Here is a 22,800-nt window from a genome sequence, read left to right on the forward strand (position 1 = left end):
CCCAGTCAGTGCTGTCTAAGGTGTCTACTGTCTACCGCCTGCTCAGACGTCAGAGGAGGGCTGTGCTGTTACTATTTGGATGGGTAGTGTTGTTGCAGGGGGCTAGATGAAGAAGCCTCTTCCCAATGCTGTCAGGCCCAGTTTGCGTCGGGACTCCAGTTCTCCTTGATGCAGTCCATCATCCCCCTTAGTTCAAAGACTGACTAGCTGCAGGTCTTTGTCAAAAGCCCAGTTGGAGATCTTTTATGTTCAAGATGTAGGATTTCTTAGGATGACTTTGATTATTTATTTATTCCACTCCTCTTGTGTGATAGTGCCAATGTTTTAGGCGAAACTGCTCAGCTTGCACTTAAATTCATGTTGCTTTATTGTAGCCCCGTTTTGCCTTTGCCTTTGCCTTATTTTTAAGTCTGAACAATTTTTCTCTCCGTCTCGCCCCTCTTCTTCTCTGTTCTGCAGCCCCGCACCACGTATTCCCGACGTTCCACACGCCCATCCCGATTGACATGCGCCACCATGAGGGAAGATACCTCTATGAACCACACACCCTACATGCCATGCATGGGTAAGTCTTCTTCAGGCTGGTTTCTACTGTATACACAAGCTGTTTACACTAATACAGTAGAAATTAGCTATTAGATAGCCTTGTTTTAGACAACACTGCATAGTATTTAAAGGGCAACCTTCCCTTTAAAGGATGAGAGCAAAAGTGTTGGCCAGATTTAATATCACAGGTGAAATATTGTTATCTTTACAAATTACTATCCAATGTTATTTAATACAGAATGTTAACATTTTTCCTTACATCTCTCATTTCCTATAACAGTTGATGATTATGGGGGACAGCGTTGCTTTTTTGCCAGGTATCAACCTACAAGCCTGTGGCTAGCCAATACACATCCTCTTTCCATTAGTTAGCTGTACAGTGCTGGATCCATCACAAATGACATGACGCACACACACACACACACACAACCTTTCCCTCTCTACCTACAACAGTCCTCTATGTTCCTTACTGTGTTATAGTGGACCTAAATCTGTTTGGTCCCAAGAAAACAACATCGTTATGCTCTCACACAGTACAGAGGTCTCCAATACAGTATAGTAATTGGTTCTATGACGGTTACATGTACATTCATTCAACTTTCAGTTTACTGTGCAGTCCGTTGGATACTTAGCTTGGTTAGTAGTGGCCATGGTTGGTTTGGTAGCAACATCTCAGTTCTTTAACAACTGAAATTGAACCAGAACGTTTTTGACTTTGCTATAGTAAAGACTTTATCTTTATCTTAAAAACGATAGTAGTAAAACACAAAAAAGTCAATAGAATTCTGGAAATAGTGTTCAGGTTCATTTCCATTTCAATTCAGTAGATTTGATGGTGATACATACTGTTTGCCTGGCTTCAGCAGGGCTATTTATCACAGCACCAGGGAAGTAGAGGGGGAAGAAAATCTGTCTCTACACACGGCCACCTTGATTAATGTGATTTGATCTTGACAGTGGACCCCTAATTCATCAAGACCTTGATCTAGCTGTCTTTCCCCGTGCCTGTGCCAAATTCACTCTAATTACAGGAACATTGCACAGCAAATTAAGTGTGGTGTCATTTGTCGAGGAGACGCGGCAGTCAGGCCCACTTTATTATACGCTGGTGGCTGCGTGTCAGAGGTCCCCTGCTTGATTGTCTAACATGACATCGCCATACAGTCCCCTTTATCATTGTTTGCATATAACATAATGAGAGGGCTGGTTATTTTGTCACAGCTGTCATAAAGTGGGGAGGAAGGAGCGGCAGTGGGAGGAAGTGGGAAGAGGAAGAGAAGTTTAAAGTCTCTTCTTCTGGGATTTTTCTACTGTATGGAGGAGAGATTTTTAATCACTGTCAAATGGGAGGACAGGAGCAGTCCTGGGCTCAAAGCAGTGGCTCAGCTAGAGACAGAGAACAGTGGGGATGGGGATACTAACCTCCTTTGCTGTGCCGGGTAGCTATGCAGGAGCTTGGACTCCCACATGGAGTGTGTGCGTTGACACAAGCTGTCCTGGCTTTCATGACACTATGACAAATCACGGCTGTTCTAGAAACCTCCCAAAACTTTCTCTGAGTAGTTTTTCACTCGAGACCTGTTGTAAGATATAACCACAGCTACAGCATAGTTAGGTACTTTCCAACGAATGACAATTCAGAGAGAATATGATCTAATTTTAACACGCCTTATTCCCAGAGAGAATCATTTTTTACCTTTATCAATATGATCATTAAAACAAAGTGCACAAGTTGTGGCCTGAACAGAGGCAAGACGTTCAGTTTCTTTAGATGTTGTTGCTCCCATCCCGAGTATCCCAGACTAGGGGGAAAAAAACAACACAGTGTCTCAGTCTGCCCATTATTATCTATGAGGAGGATTGTGTCAAGTCTACTAAACTGCCCAGGGCTATAAGATCAGATCAAGTCACTGACAGAGGCTGCCAGTGAGTGCAACACTCCCATTAATATCCTAACACTGTAGCTTCTGGCTCTGTTGCTCTGTGACTTCAGTTCTAACAACTCTATAATCGCTGTCTCATTCCCATTTCCCATCTGTTTGTTTAGAGCTGTCAGGAACAACTCTGCAGAGATTACTTGTTTGGTTGATTGGTAAAGTGTTGTCAGCCCAGAAGGTACATTTTTAAGAGGAGAATCATGTAGTTTCTTCCCACAGTGGATCGCTATGAGTCAGGCAAGCAAGACTATTTATAATGTCATTACGGCAGTACTGTTTCTACAGTTGTACCTGTCAGCTGTAGTTTTAAACACAACAATTAGTAGATGTTTTAACAATCGGCAAATAATGCTACAGGTTGGCCAGCTTTCCTAGTAGGTAGCAATCAGTGGAGGACCACCAAATCAGGGAGGACCATCCTCCTCAGTGAATTTAATACAAATAACATTTTAAAAACATTTAAAAAGTTACTTTTTAGATACAACTATACAAAATATATTCCCATGTCAACAGATAATTGATTAAAACACTCTGTTTTGCAATGAAGGTCTACAGTAACCTCAACAGCACTCTGTAGGATAGCACCATGGTGTAGCTAGCTTCCGTCCTCCTCTGGGTACACTGACTTCAATACACCTTCCATAGACACAGTAATTATGACAACTTCCGGAGGAAGCCTATCAGAGCTCTTGCAGAATGAACTGACATGTTGTCCACCCAATCAAAGGATCAGAGAATGAATCTAGTACTGAAAGCATAAGCTACAGCTAGCTAGCACTGCAGTGCATAACATGTGGTGACTAGTTGACTCAAAGAGAGAGAGAGAGAGAGAGAGAGAGAGAGAGAGAGAGAGAGAGAGAGGGTGGGTGGGTGGGTGGGTGGGAGAGAGAGAGGGTGAGAGAGAGAGGGAGAGAGAGGGTGAGAGAGAGAGCGAGAGAGAGAGAGAGAGAGAGAGGGTAAGAGAGAGAGGGAGAGAGAGAGAGAGAGAGAGACAATAGTTGAACAATTTTGAACAAATTAATTTATTCAAAAATGAAGGAGAAGCAAGAGAGAGAGAGATTTCATAATTTCTTTTTCACTTTCAGTTTTACTTACTTAGCTAGCAAATGCAGTTGGCTAGTTTAGCCTACTCAAACACCTGGCTCAAACAGAGGGATGATATGTTAGCTAGCTGGCTATGACTATCCAACACAACACTGGAACTCTTACAAGTCAAGGTAAGTTTTTGGTTTGTTGAATTTATTGCCACCTGGGCCCGCCGATGTAACTGCTAAACTGCTTACAGTGACTATACACTGTAACGTTACTGCATATTTGTAGCAGGTTTACTAACGCATTAGTTCTATTAGCTATGTTGACTAGGACATTACTTTAGCTAATATGGGGACTACGTTGTAGGTTGTGTGTAGCGGTTATGACATGGTTTGGCTTGGAAAGTTTTTTTCCCGCCTAATCACGTACAGCTGATGTGTTGTGCAGTGAAGTCCACAAATGATGGGAAAATGTGAGAGGAGGAGAGTGCATAGAGGTGAGAAGGAATACACCTTGGATGCTATGAAAGTGAACTGTGTTTACGCGTAATCAGGGGTGTACTCATTACACCGATTCTGTTGGAAAACGTTTTTTAAACGGAAGCAAAAAAAACAACCTGAATTTGTCCAATAGAAACTCTTGTTTGCAACTGTTGGACTAATGATTACCCCGTAGATAAACTCTCTTGACCTGTGTGCACCTACGTTGTAAAAAAAAATAAAAAATTGTCCTCCCTCATCATAAACGGCACTGACCGCCACTGGTAGCAATACTGTGCTGACCCGAGTCAACAAAGCATGGTTGTGTCCACAGAAATAGTGATATGTTAACATTCCATTGTTTCAAACCCCATAATCCAATGAACTGTTTGTTGTAAGTCATTTTCCCCCTCTTTCTGCATATGTGGAACTGCTGAAAGTATCACATGCTAAGTTTAAGCCCAAATCATTCATATCATGTTGCAGTCCAGGCCCATATAAATCTACAGCAGTAGTTCATTCCAGCCCTGCAGTGGACGATGTGATTTATCTAAATCACATCTCCAGCACTGAGGTAGCTACAGAGGAGACACCGTCACATTGTAATACATCTCTAGTGTCGCTCACCGCAGAGGCCCAGCGCAGGGAGATGACACACACAAACACACACACCAGCCATACATGCACCACACACACACACACAAAGCATACACACACACATAATTATCCACACCTCATTATACAAATGATATCTCATATTGAGCACACTTTAAATCCAGACAACCTATATAAAACCACCGTCAACTGAACAGCAGGGGGATAACATACACTGTTCAATTACCCAAAGTGTTCCAGACAGAACACTAAGTGGACTAATTAGAACAAGTATACAACTGTATAGGCTAGGAACTCGTTGGTCTAGTCCTACATTGTGCGAGCTAACAGCCAGGGTAGGACTGGAGGAGCCTCCTGCTCAGCAGGGCGACTGAGAACCCCACAACCTCCCTGATCTCACACCCACCGGGCGCCAGGCCCAGATACGCTCCACAGCCTGGCATTGTATGTTTGAAGCCCAGGCCTCCGCATAGTAATGATGAAACAATTCCACAGGAGGGCCTTTAACATTTGAATATTGTATTACTTATTTAGGGTGCTGCTCTCTCTACATCCTATCATTTTAAGTAAAGGCCTACGCATCTTTATGAACGAGGGTTTTGTTTAAGTTTAGCATTTCTCGTTTTTTGCATGACTGCTAGCTAAAGAGATCAATATTTATGTGTTTCATATTTAAAAGTCATTAGTTAAATCTATTCAAGTCTATGATCTTGTGAAGGGACTGATGCCTGATGTAGGTGCTTGCTGTTGTTATGATATACGAACATCTCAGGTCCTATGCAAATAAATTACTGTAACCCCGGCAACCCCGGGGTATTCTATGACAAGGTCTCGTCAGTTCATGCAGATAACGTGTTAATAGTTAATGGTGGTGCGAGGGTTAATGACGTCGAGGCATTTTAACTATCAATCAGATCGTTATCTCCTTCAAATCCAACAATAGGTCTTGCTTCACTCGTGACGCAATCACACTGTATTGCTGCAATAGAATACGACCGTTGGTTTCTCTCTCGAGTCGCAATGTTACATAGACTACATGAGTATGCGGACACCTGCTCGTCGAACATCTCATTCCAAAATCATGGGCATTAATATGGAGTTGGTCCCCCCTTGCTGCTATAACAGACTCCACTCTTCTGGGAAGGCTTTCCACTCGATGTTGGAACATTGCTGCGGGGACTTGCTTCCATTCAGCCACGAGCATTAGTGCACTGATTTGGGGTGATTAGGTCTGGCTTGCAGTCGGCCTTCCAATTCATCCCAAAGGTTTTCGATGGAGTTGAGGTCAAGATTCTGTGCAGGCCAGTCAAGTTCTTCCACACCGATCTCGACAAACCTTTTCTGTATGGACCTCGCTTTGTGCACTGGGGCATTGTTATGCTGAAACAGGAAAGGTCCTTCCCCAAACTGTTGCCACAAAGTTGGAAGCACAGAATCATCTAGAATGTCATTGTATGCTGTAGCGTTAGGCTTTCCCTTCACTGGAACTAAGGGGCTTAGCCCGAACCATGGAAAAACCCCCAACCATTATTTATCCTCCACCAAACTTTACAGTTGGGACTATGCATTGGTGCAGATTCTCCTGGCATCCACCAAATCCAGATTTGTCTGTCAGACTGCCAAATAGTGAAGTGTGATTCATCACTCCAGAGAACGCGTCTCCACTGCTCCAAAGTCCAATGGCAGCGACCTTTACATCACTACAGCCAACGCTTGGCATTGCGCTTGGTTAGCTTAGGCTTGTGTGCGGCTGCTCGGCCATGGAAATCCATTTCATGAAGCTCCCGACGAACAGTTCTTGTGTTGACGTTGCTTCCAGAGGCAATTTGAGACTCGGTAATGAGTGTTACAACCGAGGACAGATGACTGTTACGCCCTACACTCTTCAGCACTCGGCAGTCCTGTTCTGTGAGCTTGTGTGGCCTACCACTTCGCGGCTGAGCCGTTGTTGCCCCACTTCACAATAACAGCACTTACAGTTGACCGGGGCAGCTCTAGCAGGGCAGAAATTTGACCAACTGACTTGTTGGAAAGGTGGCATCCTATGACGGTGCCATGTTGAAAGTCACTGAGCTCTTCAGTAAGGCCATTCTATTGCCAATGTTTGTCTATGGCGATTACATGGCTGTGTGCTTGATTGTATACACCTGTCAGCAACGGGTATGGCTGTAATAGCCGAATCTGTGAGGACAGATGCTGGGAGACGAGAAGCAAGTACAGGGAGGGAATATTTAATAAATAACGGACATGAAACAAAACACGGACAGCGTCTGGACAAGGGAAACAAAACAACATTAATGCAGACACGGGGAAGAAACTGAGGAAGTGACAGATATAAGGGAGGCAATCAAAGACGTGATGGAGGCCAGGTGAGTCCAATGAAGTGCTGATTCGCGTAACGATGGTGACAGGTGTGCGTAATGATGGGCAGCCTGGCACCCTCGAGCACCAGAGCGGGGGAGCGGGAGCAGGCGTGACAAAATCCACTAATTTGAAGGGGTGTCCACATACTTTGGTGTATCTGTTTGGCTCTCTGGACCTGGTAGACTTCTTCCCATGGTACAGGTAGACCCAGGGAGATAAAAAGTCTGTGGCTAAAGGTCCAGAGCGACTGACTGAGCTATAGGCAGATAAGTGCATTTTGCAGCCAGGTTCCAGTCCATAATATCAGGTTGAAGTTTTAAGTTGCCCAGTAATCTAAAGGCTTTCTGTGTATGGAATATCTGTTTCTTCTCAGGCCTCAGACAGAGAGCCCTTTATGGTCATCCGTTAGCTAAGGCCCATGGCAGAAAGTTGGCCCTTGGCAGAAAGTTGGCTTTGGGACAAAACTTGGTCGTCTGGGGGGCATTTACTGGAAACGGAGTGGACTCACTTTGGGTCAAGCACAGACCAACCGGCCCCTGGAGACAGACAGTACTGGGGATAACTGAGAGATTGAGGTCAATATGGGTCTGTATTCAAAAAGCGTCTCAGAGAAGGAGTACAAATAGACAAAGATTCCAGCTTCAGACACTAAACTGTACACTCATTTCTCATTGGGTAACTAGAGAAACTCTAAGCATAAAGTTTTGTGAAATTAAGTTGTTTTCAACCTGCTTTAAGTCTTCAGTCTGGGTATATCTATATTTGAATGGAGATAGTATGTACTAGTTTCTGGTGTGCTGAAGGAAAATGAGTCTGGTATCTCCTGCATAGTGTGTAGTCTAGCTTTCCAGACTCATGGCTCCAACCCCAGAGGTTCAGACATACAGTGGCTGTGGGAAGAGACTACCTGGTGTGTGCTACTGTATCCTCTGATCTTCAGCCTGTCAGAGGGTCTGTCTGTACAGCTAGCAGCAACCAGGCAGGAGACACACCTCTCGTTGACATGCCATGAGTTCCTCACTTTCTCCTCTCCGGGTCAGGTTAGAACTTGTATCAGACACCGTGTGACTATCTTCAGTATCATCCCTGTCTGGGGTTAAAGGAACAATGACAGATGAAATGCTGAAACCAGCTACAGTGCCAGGGCCAGACTAACGTCTTTTTATGTTGAGGGTTGAACCTTTTGCCTGCCTGCCTACCTGCCTACCTGCCTGCCTGCCCGCCTGCCTGTCTGCCTGATGTTACAGTGTATTTGTCTGTGGATGAGGTAACTTAGGGTAAATTAGTGTGACATCAGGTAATGCTGTAGGGATGTAATATCATTACATTGCATGGTTGCGTTCCATACACTCTCACACACACACACACACACACACACTCACACAGTCTGCTCCATGACCCCATCTCACAGGAAACCTCTGTTGCAACATATTTCTAGATCAAAGCCCTGATAGGACGAGGAATGATCTGCGTCCCAAATGGCACCCTAATCACTATATAGTGCACTACTTTTGACCAGGGCCCTATAGTGCACTAGGGGATAGGGTGCCATCTGGGATGCAGACCATGATATTAGACGTGATCTCATTCTCATTCCAGTCTATATACACAGAGCAAGGAGACAGAGCGTATCAGATTCACCTTAGATTCATTATTCAGGCTTAGACCTGGCTGGCTGATACACTTATACAAACGTCTCAGGTGTGTGTGTGTGTGTGTGTGTGTGTGTGTGTGTGTGTGTGTGTGTGTGTGTGTGTGTGTGTGTGTGTGTGTGTGTGTGTGTGTGTGTGTGTGTGTGTGTGTGTGTGTGTGTGTGTGTGTGTGTGTGTGTGTGTGTGAATGAGTGCTCTGACCGCAGCACGGTCTGCACCGCTCTGTAGTATCAGATGGGAAAATGGTTAGGCCTTAGGCTATGTCAGGTAAGGACTTAGGTCAGGTGAGATACAGCAAAGGGTCCCGTTGTTTTACTTTCATTTGTAACTGTTTTTATTTCCATTGTAACTTAAAGAAAATCACAGGAACTTGAGATGGATACAAGAGATGGATACAAGAAACTGTTCAATAGTTTCCGTCTGTCACAAGAGACTAAATACGCCATGAACCACAGTGTACATGAACTAAGATAATAACTCTCTCTCTCTCTCTCTCTCTCTCGCGCTCTCTCTCTCTCTCACTCTCTCTCGCTCTCTCTCTCTCTCCTCCAGACCTGGACTAGGTGGCAGCCCGGTCATGTCAGACATCTCTCTGATCCGTCTGTCCCCCCACGCAGCCGGAACGGGGGAGTCCCCCTTCAGCCCCGCTCACCCCTACTTCAACCCTCACATGGAGCACTACCTCCGCTCCCTTCACAGCAGCCCAACCCTGTCCATGATCTCTGCAGCCCGCGGACTCAGCCCTGCAGACTGTGAGTTCAACTGCATGTCTAGATTGTGCGACATCCAAGGTCATTCACTGCAATGAGCATCACCTTACAATGTGGATCCCAACAGAAGGAATTATGTCATTTATCTATTACTGAAAGCTTGGGTGGAGAATTGAAGGATTCTAACTTCTGAAGAGTATGCAATTGTTTTCAGTGTCGACAGGGGATTGGCTGTTGTGATTGTCAGTAAACAGCATGTTTGAGTGGGCATACAGATTAGGTTAGAGACATAGAGACGGTGCTACATCATTGCATAAATTAGTCTTACATGCTACATATTGCTCTTTGTGAAGCTCTGACCTCCCTCTTCTCACCACGTGGTCAATATAACAAGGGGGTTATTGGAAAGCCATGGAAATTGATCAAACAAAACAGTCCCATTGGATCTCCCCCCAACTTTCCCCCTTTACCTCAGAGCTGAATTACAATAACGGGTGGAGGCGAGGAGCCAGAATAGGAAATAAATCACCTTTTACAGTCTGTCAACAGTAATGTGGTCCTGCTTTTAAAGTTAAATAAGCAGTGCAGGGTTGGAGATCACGCAGGGAAAAGAGGGAGAAAATGAAGGAGGCTATTTTCGGTTGAGGGAACGCAAATAGGTGGTTTGGAGAGAGAGGAGAGACGGCCTTGGATTTCATTGAGAGACGGCGGACGTTTCGTTTGACGTTTGATGTTCCCATGTGAGCCTTTTCAGAAACAACTGTTATATCTTCTAGAACTTTCTAATAGGGCAACCGTGTTTCAGTCTGGATTTTGTTCCTTTAGTTTTCAATTAAAACTGATTTAATATAGAACACTACCAATGGAAATGAAATGGTTTCAGGAGATTCTCTTCTTAGGCCGCTGGCCAACGCATATAACAGAGGTATAACAGGGGTATAACAGGCAGAGGTTCTGCTGCTCTTTTCTTATTGCATCCCATTAGCATGGCATTAGCATTGACAGGCCTCAGGATTCCTTTGGGCCCAGTCCGCTGTGTTCTATTCGTCATTCACATTCTCTTTCTATGGACTTTCTGTTCATTTGATTGAAAAAAAGAACAGTTGTACGGCAGGGACGGCTCAGCTCTGCTCTGGCCTTCATCGGACTGCTTCAAAAGACATGTTCCTCATTGTGCTGATCCAAAGTGACTCCCTCCATTTAAGTGGTTATGTGATCCAGGAGAGAGAGAGAGGAGGAGAAAATAAAGGTCTGGTTCTGCTATATGAAGTCAGTACAAGCACATGTCTGTTTTCTTTTAGCGCAGCACGGCCTAATTGTGTCTGAAAGATCACTTCCAGTGGCAGAGGTGACACATTAGGGGGAGAGAGAGAGGGGAGCGAGAGTGAGCGAGAGAGGGAGGGAGAGAAAAAGAGGGGAGTCCTGGTCTCTTCCTCCTCTGGACCCTGACCCAAACCATAAACAGAGCAGATATTTCCTTCTAAATTCCTGGAGAAACAGATGGACTTTGGAAGCCTCTGGGACAGAGTGCTGCTATTCAACAGCAGCTATAGGCCATATCCCACTCTTATTGCCCCTGACACTTTTAAAAGGGCTTTACTGGGTGTCGTTGTTAACAGACTAACACCATTGTTACTGTAGGATTCAGGGTGCTCCTTCAGGGTGTGCGTGTGTGCGTGTGTGCGTGTGCGTGTGTGTGTGTGTGTGTGTGCGTGTGTGGTGTGTGTGTGTGTGTGTGTGTGTGTGTGTGTGTGTGTGTGTGTGTGTGTGTTTTCAAAGAGAGAAACCCCAACACTACTTTGTTTCTGAGTTGGAGGAAATGCAGGAATATCGAGTGGGGCCCTTTCTCTCTCTCTATGTCTCTCTCTCTCTGTCTCTCTCTCACTCTCTCTCTCTCTCTGTCTCTCTCTCTGTCTCTCTCTCGCTGTCTCTCTCACTCTCTCTCTCTCTCTCTCTCTCTGTCTGTCTCCTTAATCTGCAGGACTTCTGACACGCCTCACTGCACATCACTAACCTCACTGCCCAGCCAGCCTAGCCCTCCCATTCCCTCCCGTTCTTCTTGTCCTGCATCATCAATGTGTGTGTTCCAAATGGCACTATATGCTCTATATAGTGCACTACTTTTGATCAGAGCCCAGGTCAAAAGTAGTGCACTATATAGGGAATTGGGTGCCATTTGGGATGTAGATAATGTCTCCCTAGGACAGGGCCATCATGTCGCCAATCCTAACCCTAACCCTTTTCAAACGGCTCTGGCAGCATGTGGTGAGACCAAGTAGACCAACCGGGGCTGGAATCTGGAATGTCTTTCTCCCCCCTCACTCATTATCTCTCTCTCTTCATCTCATTCATTCCCCCTAAACCTTCCTTCCTCTCCCTGCAATGTTCTTGTCTTCCCTCACTCATTCTCTCCCTCGTCTCCTCCTTCCTCCCCTCACTCATTCTCTCCCTTGTCTCCTCCTTCCTCCCCTCACTCATTCTCTCCCTCGTCTCCTCCTTCCTCCCCTCACTCATTCTCTCCCTTGTCTCCTCCTTCCTCCCCTCACTCATTCTCTCCCTCGTCTCTTCCTTCCTCCCTTCACTTATTCTTTCACTCTCCTCTCCTCCTTCCTCTTCTTTAATGTCGGTCTTCCCTCCCTCATTCTCCTCCTTCCTCTCCCCCTGCAGTGGCGCATGAACACTTGAAAGAGCGGGGTCTGTTTGGGTTGCCCCCTCCCCCTCCTGGAGCCAGCCCTGCTGAGTACTACCACCTGATGGCCAGCCATCGTAACCCCTACGGAGAACTGCTGATGCAGGGGGGTGGGGCGGCAGCTGCACACCTGCCAGAATACATCCCCCCCATGGATGGTGAGTTAGACTGGGACCACAGAGGCCTACTCCTCTTTACCGTATATCTGTTGTATCTCCACAACAGGTTGATACTGTCTGTGTGGGAAGGGCTGGAATGCATGGGAACACAAGTGGAAACATTTTTACGAGTATTTTTGAGCTCAATTCCTGGTGATTTACAGTGGTGAGTTCTCAGACTTCGCCAGTTCCCAGACTTCCACCCTTGGAAGTGTGTGGGTATGAATTGTAACATTCATTTTAGGGGAACGATTTTCTTTGTGTCCCCTGCCCCTTCCTCTGTTGGTATCAGTGTGTACTCTAAGACTGTAATATGGTGGCATTTTTATTGGAAGGTATTTAACTTTTAAAAGCAACACTGAGATTGCAACGACCTCACCTTAGGAGAATGATGAAACCTCAGATCAATGGAACTGTAGGCAGTAGAACATTAAAAAAAATAAAAAAAGACTTTTATACATTTTTCATTTCAAACAACTTCAAAGGGCGGGCCAGAAGCCCTCAGGTACTGTAACCACAGTATAGGTTCAGTAAGTATTTTCCCTCTCTCAAGTCTGTGCCAGGACATTCCATAAACAACAGACCTGATTGTACCGAGACGACATTTACTGGAGGAGGTTGCTCATTCAGAGGGGAGGAGGGGGACAGGGGGAGGACGGGTGAGGCAGAGGGCGCCTGGGTCAGAAATATGTTTAACGCAATGAATGCCTACTTTCATCCTCAACTACCTCTGTCACCTTAAAAGGGTAGTGGTGTCTAGGGAGAGACGGATTATTATACACAGGGATAGTGTTTCTGTGCAGTATCGTTACCCATTAGGCTATAGTGTAGTGTGAGGGAACACGACATCAAAACCACCCTATGCAGAAGCTTGGGTATCAAACAAGTTGACTGTGTTTATATAACAGATGGGTTCAGATTAGGACAGCTGCTGATATTCACTTGCCTTTTACTGTATTGCCGCGTGACATTTACAGGAATCCCGAAAGACGTTAAGGCAATAGGAGATACTGTCGGCCCTGATCCGTCAACATATGAGGCTCACAGCTCACCAGTGTTCCTATGGTAGCTACTACCACTACTGCTTCCTCTGCCGATAAAACACACAACTCACCCCATAGATGTCGCCTCAAGCAGCTAGCTCACACTTCGCTCCAAACACTCAGAGAGGCCCCTGCCCCAGGTGAAGGGTAGGGTTTGATTTGACACACAGACAGTGAGTTTTTCTACCTGTCCTGTACAAGTTAAATGATTGCTCTGAGGCTAGTCGGTCTACATGGGTGTACTGTGAGAGAGTAAACATCGTCCTCCAGTCTCTGAGTTGTACAGCATCCAGCAGGCCGGGGTTCTGACTGAGCTGTTGTGTTGCATTGTGTCTGGGCCAAGCTTCTGCTTGCTCAGGCCAACCAGGGGCACGCAGCCAAAGGCCTCAGCTTGCTGTGCGTATAAAAACTGTCATAACTTAATTCCCAAACAGTGAAATACACTGAGCAGGCCTCTCTGTAGCCCTGCTCCCAAGACAAATGCTGTGTACTGTATGATGCATTTGGCTTGCTAGTAGTGTAATATCTATGCTACACAGAGAAACAATGGACCTTAACTACCAGGAGAAAAAAGTTGAAGTAAGACCACAGACACTTTGGCTCACACAGCTTCTCCAGGAAGCCTGGCCAGAGCAGGCTGTGAGTGTGAGAGTCAGCCTTATTTAGTGACTTGGCCACTCAGGACTCGAGGCCAGCCCAGCCTCTGGAGGTGGAGGGGTCCACTCCACACACACAGCCTAGCAGTCGGTCGGTCGCTGCCTGGTGCCTGGCTTGCTGACATAAATCACCGGGGGAAAAGGGAGGCGAGGCGCTGCGAGGGGAGGGGGGACGAGGAGAGGTGTGGTGAGCGCCAGGCCCGGCTTTCCATTACCTCATTTATCAGGGGAAGTGGCACATTAATAAACACATCTCCCCTGAGGTGAGCCGCTAACACAGATAAATAAGGCTGCCATTTCTGAATGGCTTGTCCCAGTCACTGAAACTATAGAGCCAGTAATGCAATGTAAATACTAAGGGCTAAATTCACCTCAGCTTTTTTTTTTAGGATGAACCTGAGTTATTAACTAGTTAACTACCGCTAAATTACAACACGTATTCTCCAACGCGAACCCCCTCCCCCGATCGTGTGCTCAATGTCTTTAACAGCTCATGTGAGAAATGTATTTATAATACGTTTGACAGCAGAAATATCCCCTGAGAGACAGTGGTGGAGTGCCTTTCAGGGCTGGGGTCACTTTAATTTAAAAGTGATTTAAAAAATAAATAAAATGGAAATGGAAAACTTTAATGGAAAATATCTTCTACTCATCTGTTTATTGAGAAGTCATTGAAAATAGATGCATTTTTTTATTATTGTTGTTATTCAAGTTTACTTCCTGAACTGACTGCCTTCAATTCGAATTGACCCCAGCCCTGGTCATTATGTCCCAGGACATTTCAGAAAGTCCCCAAACACTAAAACTGAGCACGTGTGTGTTACTGTATTGGAGATCAAATGTAGAAATGACAGTTAGCCATTAGAGCTTCTGCTAAGAATAATGTCTCAGAATGTTATTCTCTGTGGTGGTACAGTAGCCTGAGTTGAATCAGCCGAGGCACTGTTTGTGTAGAGCTGCTGGTGCAGTGCCTGGTGTTGGCACCACATGTTATTGAGCCATTATGGACATCCGGTTGCAGTGCCTTTGGTTATTATCCCACAGGTCCTAATGACACTGTTGCTCTGGACTGGCTCCACTAACACCACTGCTAATGTCTAGCACCTGCTGAGCCCTGAACAACTGGCTGACTGGCTCTCCTGCTGACATCACTGGCCCCCTAGAGCAACAGACTCCAGAAACACCGGTTAAATATCATAGGAAATTAGAGGATAACCAGCTTTATGAATTTCACCTGTGATTTGGTGTTTTTTTTATTTTTTTTACAAAATGCCATTACCGATTCAGTTTAAGGCTTTTATTTTAAAAATATGTTTAAACAACTGGTTACAGTAACTGCTGTACCTGGCTGGTAGTAGATTATACATAGTGGCACTTTTTCATTAAGTAATTATTGGATAGTTATTACGCAATTATCGTCCTACCTTGTCATTTTTCAAAGTATGACCAGGTAGCTTAGCGACGTATACAAATAAACTGTGACAAAATGCACATTATAAACCATGGACATAAGAGCGATCAAAAACACTTTGCATGCATTTCAGTTGAAATCAATTCTCTAAATTGGCCTCATTTACCAAAGTGAAGTACAGAATGTTTTTTCGATCGCAGTGAGATTTTTATCTGTTTAATTAAAGTACATTATTTAGGCTTAGATGTATTATCCTTTACACTGAATCTTAATGAGGTCACCATGGCCTATGGGTGCATCCCAAATGGCCCTGGTCAAAAGTGGTGCACTACGTAGGAAATAGGTTGCCATTTACGATGCATCGATTTTGAAAGACAACAGAGCTAAGATCTTTTCAAACAGAATAAAAGCCGTTTGTTTTGAGTATTTTGTTTTATTTAAATTTTAGACCATGTACGTTGAAAATGTGTGTCACTAGGGCACATTAAAGTTGTTTGAGGATTGTTGTTTTAGGTTTTTTATTTTCATCTTTCATCTCCATCCCGTATCCATCCTCTGCTTTACTTCCTTCCCCTGTTATAATTCTAGCACCGGATAAGAGATGAGTTTATTTTACTGCAACAATATCTTCTGCCAGGCTCGGTTTCCATCACCTCAGACAAATTGTTTACTGTATTAGCTAGGAATCAATCTTGAGCACTTATTGATAGTGCTGCTCTTTTCCCAGGGGGGTTGGGTGTCGGAGGGAGGCTGCGTTAGCATCCATCACCCAGTCCCAGGCTGGGCTAGAGGCTGGGCTGCGCTGGAGCGTTCCTCTAGGTCTGTCTCTCTCGCTGGAGCTCCAGAAATAGCACAGAGTTGGGCAGGATAGGATGGGATGGGGAAATGACACAATGATAGTGAGAAAAAAAGATTGACTCGATATAATTATTTTTGCCTCTATGAAATAAACACAAATATTTGCAAACATTCGTAATATCTCACAGTGGTAAAGTGGGTGCCTTCCCTTAGGGAGAGAGAGAGAGACACTGGGCTTTTAAATTGGCTTGGAGTGAGCGATAGGGGGATAGGGGTAGGGGCAGAAAGCAGGCTACATACATGGCATAAAAGGTTAAACTGATAGCCATTATAGATCAAGCATGGTGTGGGATATATATATATATATATATGTGTGTGTGTGTGTGTACAGTACCAGTCAAAAGTTTGGACACACCTACTCATTCAAGGGTTTTTCTTTATTTTTACTATGTTCTACATTGTAGAATAATACTGAAGACATCAAAACTATGAAATAACACATATGGAATCATGTAGTAACCAAAAAAGTGTTGAACAAATCAAAATATATTTTATATTTAAGATTCTTCAAAGCAGCCACCCTTTGCCTTGATGACAGTTTGCACACTCTTGGCATTCTCTCAACCAGCTTTATGAGTTAGTCACCTGGAATGCATTTCAATTAACAGGTGTGCCTTGTTAATTTGTGCAATTTATTTCCTTCTTAATGCGTTTGAGCCAATCAGTTGTGTTGTGACAAGATAGGGGTGGTATACAGAAGATAGCCCTATTTGGTAAAAGTCCATATTATGGCAAGAACAGCTCAAATAAGCAAAGAGAAATGACAGGCCATCATTACTCGAAGACATGAAGGCCAGTCAATACAGAACATTTCAAGAACTTTGAAAATTTCTTCAAGTGCAGTCGCAAAAACCATCAAGCGCTATGATGATACTGGCTCTTATGAGGACCGCCACAGGAAAGGAAGACCCAGAGTTACCTCTGCTGCAGACGATAAGTTCACTGGAGTTACCAGCCTCAGAAATTGCAGCCCAAATAAATGCTTCGCAGAGTTCAAGTAACAGACACATCTCAACATCAACTGTTCAGAGGAGACTGTGTGAATCAGACCTTCATGGTCGAATTGCTGCAAAGAAACCACTTCTAAAGGACACCAATAAGAAGAAGAGACTTGCTTGAGCCAAGAAACACGAGCAATGGACATAGACCGGTGGAAATCTGTCCTTTGGTCTGATGATTTCCGCATGTGTAGTTCCCACCGTGAAGCATGGAGGAGGAGGTGTGATGGTGTGGGGGTCCTTTGCTGGTGATATGATTTATTTCGAATTCAAGGCACACTTAACCAGCATTCTACCACAGCATTCTGCAGCGATACACCATCCCATCTAGTTTGCGCTTAGTGGGACTATCATTTGTTTTTCAACAGGACAATGACCCAACACACCTCCATGCTGTGTAAGGGCTATTTGACCAAGAAGGAGAGTGATGGAGTACTGCATCAGATGACCTGGCATCCACAATCAACCAACCTCAACCCAATAGAGATGGTTTGGGATGAGTTGGACCGCAGAGTGAAGGAAAAGCAGACAACAAGTGCTCAGCATATGTGGGAAGTCCTTCAAGACTGTTGGAAAAACATTCCAGGTGAAGCTTGTTGAGAGAATGCAAAGAGTGTACAAAGCTGTCATCAAGGCAAAGGGTGACTACTTTGAAGAATCTAAAATCTAAAATGTATTTTGATTTGTTTAACACTTTCTTGGTAACTACATGATTCCATATGTGTTATTTCATAGTTTTGATGTCTTTGCTACAATTATACAATGTAGAAAATAGTAAAAATAAAGAAAACCCTTGAATGAATAGGTGTGTCCAAACTTTTGACTGGTACTGTATATATACTGTATGTAATGCATGTGTTACAGGTCCCAGTTTTGGGACTGGTGGAGCAGATAATTGTTCCTGTAACATAGGATAAATTATGAAACAGGAGAACGTGGCTTCTCTTTCAAAGGTTCTCTCAATTTTCCTATTCAACATTTTCTCAAGTGCAAATTGTCTTTTTCTGTCTTTTCATTGCATTTAAGTGTATTTAATAATTTGTCTCATAAATCCCTGTCATATTATTTCATAAACATGTCAAAAATTCATAAATTCACACATAAAAATTATTAAATTCCAATCCAAAAATACCTTACATTTATACCCCAAACACATTTACTCTTAACTGTAACGTTAATTCACTTGTTTAGGTTATAATTATGTAGTTGACTGTTGCCCACGAAAGCCCCATAGGAGACTCTAAAGAATGAAAACCTTTAAAGACTGGTATAACTCATTAGAAGTTACTTTATACCCATGCTCAAAATACATTCACCCAAGTGAAATAAGGGCTAATAGAAAGACAATACTATTGCAACTGAGATTAATGCTAATTATTGAAAAATTACTGAACAAGCTAGCATAGCGCTAACCGAAGCTAGCAACCAACTGACCGGAGCTAGCAAACAGCTAACCGGAACTAGCCAAAAGCTAACCGGAGCTAGCTCCAAGCTAGCAGCTTTTCTAACATTTACAGTACAACAATTACAAAGTTATTAAACATCACAGTTGCAACATTAAATTATCTAAATCCTTAGGATATTGTCAGGAGTGTCTTTTTCAAAAATAAAAATGTTCAGGAGTTAACCATTCGTTTTCTTCTAGATCAAAGGTATTCACCGCCATCATTTCACTTTACACTCGACATGCTTTTTCTATCTAGTACAAAGTTATACAATTACTATGTTGTTCAAAACCATTACATTCACTTCAACGGGCAAGTTACAAAACTATATTGTGATATTCAGTGTATTTTTGCACTTCACTGACCTGTAACACAGGATAAATGATGAAACAGGAGAACGTGGCTTCTCTTTCAAAGGTTCTCTCAATTATGAGCAGTGGCGTAAAATACTTAAGTAAAAATACTTTAAAGTACTACTTAAGTAATTTAAAACCAGATACTTTTAGACTTTGAATCAGGTAGTATTTTACTGGGTGACTTTCACTTTTACTTGAGTCATTTTCTATTAAGGTATCTTTAATTTTACTCAAGTATGACAATTTTGTACTTTTTCCACCTCTGATTATTAGAACGCACAGGTGGAGGATCGCATATAGTCCCAGTGCGAAGCGAACACGTCTCACTGCCCCCTACTGGCCAACAGTAGTATCAACGCATAGCAATGGCGAAACCTTGGTGGACTGACAATTCAGTAAAAGCATTCTTCCCCAATACAAAGAAACAATACATAAACACGAATGTGACCATACATTTTGTGTGCGTCACACATGTACGTATACAGTATATGCAAACTATGACAATAAGTCTCTGCATACTTGAATCAGATGCAACTATGCCCAGCTGAGAGGACAGGTTCAGAGGTTGTCAGGCTAACGGTCTGTATGTGTCTGTGTGTTATTTTTTTCCACAGTGCCACGGTTCTCCAGTCCAAGACTGACCCCCAGGCTGAACAGAAAGCGAGCCCTGTCCATCTCTCCTCTCTCGGACGCCAGCATCGACCTGCAGACCATGATCCGTACCTCGCCCAACTCTCTGGTGGCCTACATCAACAACTCACGCTCCAGCTCTGCAGCCAGCAGCTCCTATGGACACCTCTCTGTTGGAGGCATCAGGTACCCTAGCCAGTAACTAGTCACTACAGACCCAGGTTTGATCTCAGGCTGTGTCCCGACCGGGAGACCCATAAGGCCTATCCCATAGGCCTATATATTTTGATAAAGATTGTATCACAACTAAAGTGGCCAAATAACTTCATAAAATGAAGCACATGAATCCGCTTTACAATGGGTGTAGAGCCTAACTGGCATAGTTTCAAGTTTGGGGAAGGTCATTTTCACCATAAAAATGCACCTTGATGATAAAAGCATTACATGCATAATCGCATTTGTGGCCACTTTTGAGAATGGTGTTTTCCTGCCTATGGAACATTCGCACTGATAGCCTACTGCCATGTGCACATTTCTGCGCTTATAATGTGAAAAAATTGCCTTTTTTAAGCTAAACGTTCTCATCTGTTGTATAAGGCTCATTGCTTAAACAGTTTTTTTATGCTAGTGTCCAAGACTATGTTTGGAATATTTATTTCTCGCACAGAATAGAATATGTAAACTTTTGTACTATGGGGTATAGTAGGTTGACATAGGATAGTGCTTTTGATGTTTATTAGGCCTACTCAATACTCGTTAGGCTGACGAAAAGTAAATGTGGACAGTTCTTCCAATATCTTCAATATGCGCCTCGGAATTGGATAAGGACGCGCGTAGTTGAGTTCCCGATGTGTCTGTCTTCACTTGTAGCCTGTGAGAAAAACCTGATTACTTGACAGAGAGCCATGTGAGTGAGAGGTGCTTCAGCAAGGAGCCGGGAGAAGGGAATTATAATTATTATATTCAGCCCAACGGCACAACGGCCACTTGGGCTGCAAAAGGCATGGATTTGTTAGGGGGCATTACGGCCACACAAAGGGGATGCAGCTGGGAAATGTAAGGCATGATCAAGTTCTTGTCAAATTGTGAATGAGAGACTGATGAAGTGTGTACAACCTGCGTAAAAAACAAAGCAGAGCTCATGCCTTTCATGCAAGCTTTTTCAAATCATCATTGGAGTCGCAGTATGCAGCCTTAGAATGTATTAAAAATCCAAACATATAGCCCAACGTTTGTATCACAACTAATATAACTCTAAATGAAGCATAAGAGGACCTGTTTATTTGTTAACAACTCAACACAGAATAGCCACGTGTGCACTCCCTCAAATCGTTTGGAGAAAATATCCTTTCTATTTTATTCAGCTATGTTCAATTGTATTCTTCATACTATAAAATAATGTAAAAAATGCTATGGAATTCTAAGCAAATCTTGTCTGCTAAATGAACTAGTGTAGCCCACAGCCATATAGCATAGCCAGATCAGGGCCTAACATCAGGACAACTCAGAGTATGCTATTCTGTTCTTCTGAAATAGACTACTTTTCCTTAATATCATGTTTCTTTAGACCTGTCTAAAATAAATAATGGATTTATTGTGATGGTGTAGGCTATATTAAATAGATTTATTAGACATTTTAAAATGTAGATGTTCCAAAGGTCTGCATCGGTGGCTTGTAGACTATGTGTGGAAGCTAGGAGATGCTAAATGTGTTTATGTTAATTAATGTTCAATTACCGTGAGACCGACAGTTATTTGCTTGACAATCACCGGCTGACAGAACTTCATGGCCGCCACAGTCTTATACATGACTAACATTGGGTTCAGGTGAAAAGTTGTGACGTGTGAGTTACATTTTAGTCATTTAGCAGACACTTGACTTACAGGAGCAATTAGGGTTATGTGCCTTACTCAAGGGCACATCAATATATTTTTCACCTAGTTGGGTCAGGGATTCAAACCAGCAACCTTTCAGTTACTGGCCCAAGACACTAAACCTCTAGGCTAGCTGGGTTGAAAGTGGAATTTTGTGTCACAGTTGGAGATAAGAGACATATCTCTCATGTGCATTATTGTCTTGTGTTCCAGTCCGTCCTTTACCTTCCCCCACCACATCAACCCCATGGCCTACCAGCAGCTTCTGTCCCAGCAGAGAGGCCTGAGTGTGTTCGGGCACACCCCTCCTCTCATCCAGCCCCCACCCACCTTCTGCAGTCGCCAGTCTGCCCTGGGTCTCTCCTCTCTGCCCCCCTCCTCACACAACCACAACAATGGCTCACAGTCAAAGGTGAGACTGCTCTTCTTCTTTGGTAATGGTGGTATGCAAACCAGCTTTGATGTGTGGAGACTTTTTCCTTGAGTTTGTCAATCTTCTTCCTGAACTGTACCTAAACTATCTGGTACGAGGTAGATCTTCTCATTATCCATAACCGCCAAATGTGAGCCTTGCCCTGTGGCCTTCTGGAAATCCTGGTATTGTGTGGGATGCTCAAATCAAACCAGCATGACGTCTATAGCCGTACAATTTTCTTCTGTTTGTTTGTGTTCTCAGTGAACTTGTTTTAAGATGATTTAAAACATAAATACCGCTGTCCCTTTCCCTCATCCATTGTATACGTCCACTGTGGTTTGTGGTTGTCTCTGTGGTTCTTATCATACCATTCACTGAAATGCCCCTTCGTAAGGTAAACTCCATACCCATGAATAAGGGGATTGGGGACGTTAAACCCTCATTGTCCAAACACACACGATCCCAACCCCACGTTTCTGTTACAGACCACAGTAAACACAGAGGGATACTGAGGAGAAACAAAGTCTTCCTCTGATTAGGAACACTTTGCTGTGGTTTAGTGCAATCCCAGAATCACAGTCTAGCATGACTCTTAAAGTCAACTGCCAGATACGGCCTGTGTTAGCTTATTGTGAAGCATTAACTGTGTAGGTGGTGGGGTGTGCCTACTCTCATCTCCAAAGTTTCTCCAGGAGTCACCTGAGGTTTACACTGAAGCCCCAGGCAGTGGGCTCACTCTGTAGATGGATGGGATGTTTTCGTACTCCACCCTCTCATCACAAAACACTCGAAATTGTTTAGTCTCTGTGGTGGCTCAACTCTGATATATGAATGTCTATTTGACTCGAGCCCTGTATTAACCCCTATCTTTTCTTCTCTTTTCTTTTCTTCTCTCCACTCCTCTCCTCTCTTCTCCTCTCTCCCTTCCTCT

The 22,800-nt window shown here is 43.8% G+C and overlaps 1 protein-coding gene across 1 annotated transcript in view; it reads left to right on the forward strand.

The window, feature by feature from the left end:
* The first annotated feature begins 473 nt into the window (after nucleotides 1–473).
* Nucleotides 474–22,800, forward strand: part of LOC120033190 (zinc finger protein GLI2-like) — a 38,108-nt gene continuing 15,781 nt past the window's right edge. The window contains exons 1-7 of the mRNA XM_038979471.1: nucleotides 474–565; nucleotides 1,163–1,165; nucleotides 9,178–9,377; nucleotides 12,003–12,182; nucleotides 19,564–19,765; nucleotides 21,668–21,866; nucleotides 22,562–22,573. Coding sequence (XP_038835399.1) covers nucleotides 507–565; nucleotides 1,163–1,165; nucleotides 9,178–9,377; nucleotides 12,003–12,182; nucleotides 19,564–19,765; nucleotides 21,668–21,866; nucleotides 22,562–22,573 — 855 coding nt within the window. The 5' untranslated portion in view covers nucleotides 474–506. The remainder of the gene's footprint in view (nucleotides 566–1,162; nucleotides 1,166–9,177; nucleotides 9,378–12,002; nucleotides 12,183–19,563; nucleotides 19,766–21,667; nucleotides 21,867–22,561; nucleotides 22,574–22,800) is intronic.

The sequence above is a fragment of the Salvelinus namaycush genome, chromosome 40 (genome assembly GCF_016432855.1).
Source record: "Salvelinus namaycush isolate Seneca chromosome 40, SaNama_1.0, whole genome shotgun sequence".
Lineage (NCBI taxonomy): Eukaryota > Metazoa > Chordata > Actinopteri > Salmoniformes > Salmonidae > Salvelinus > Salvelinus namaycush.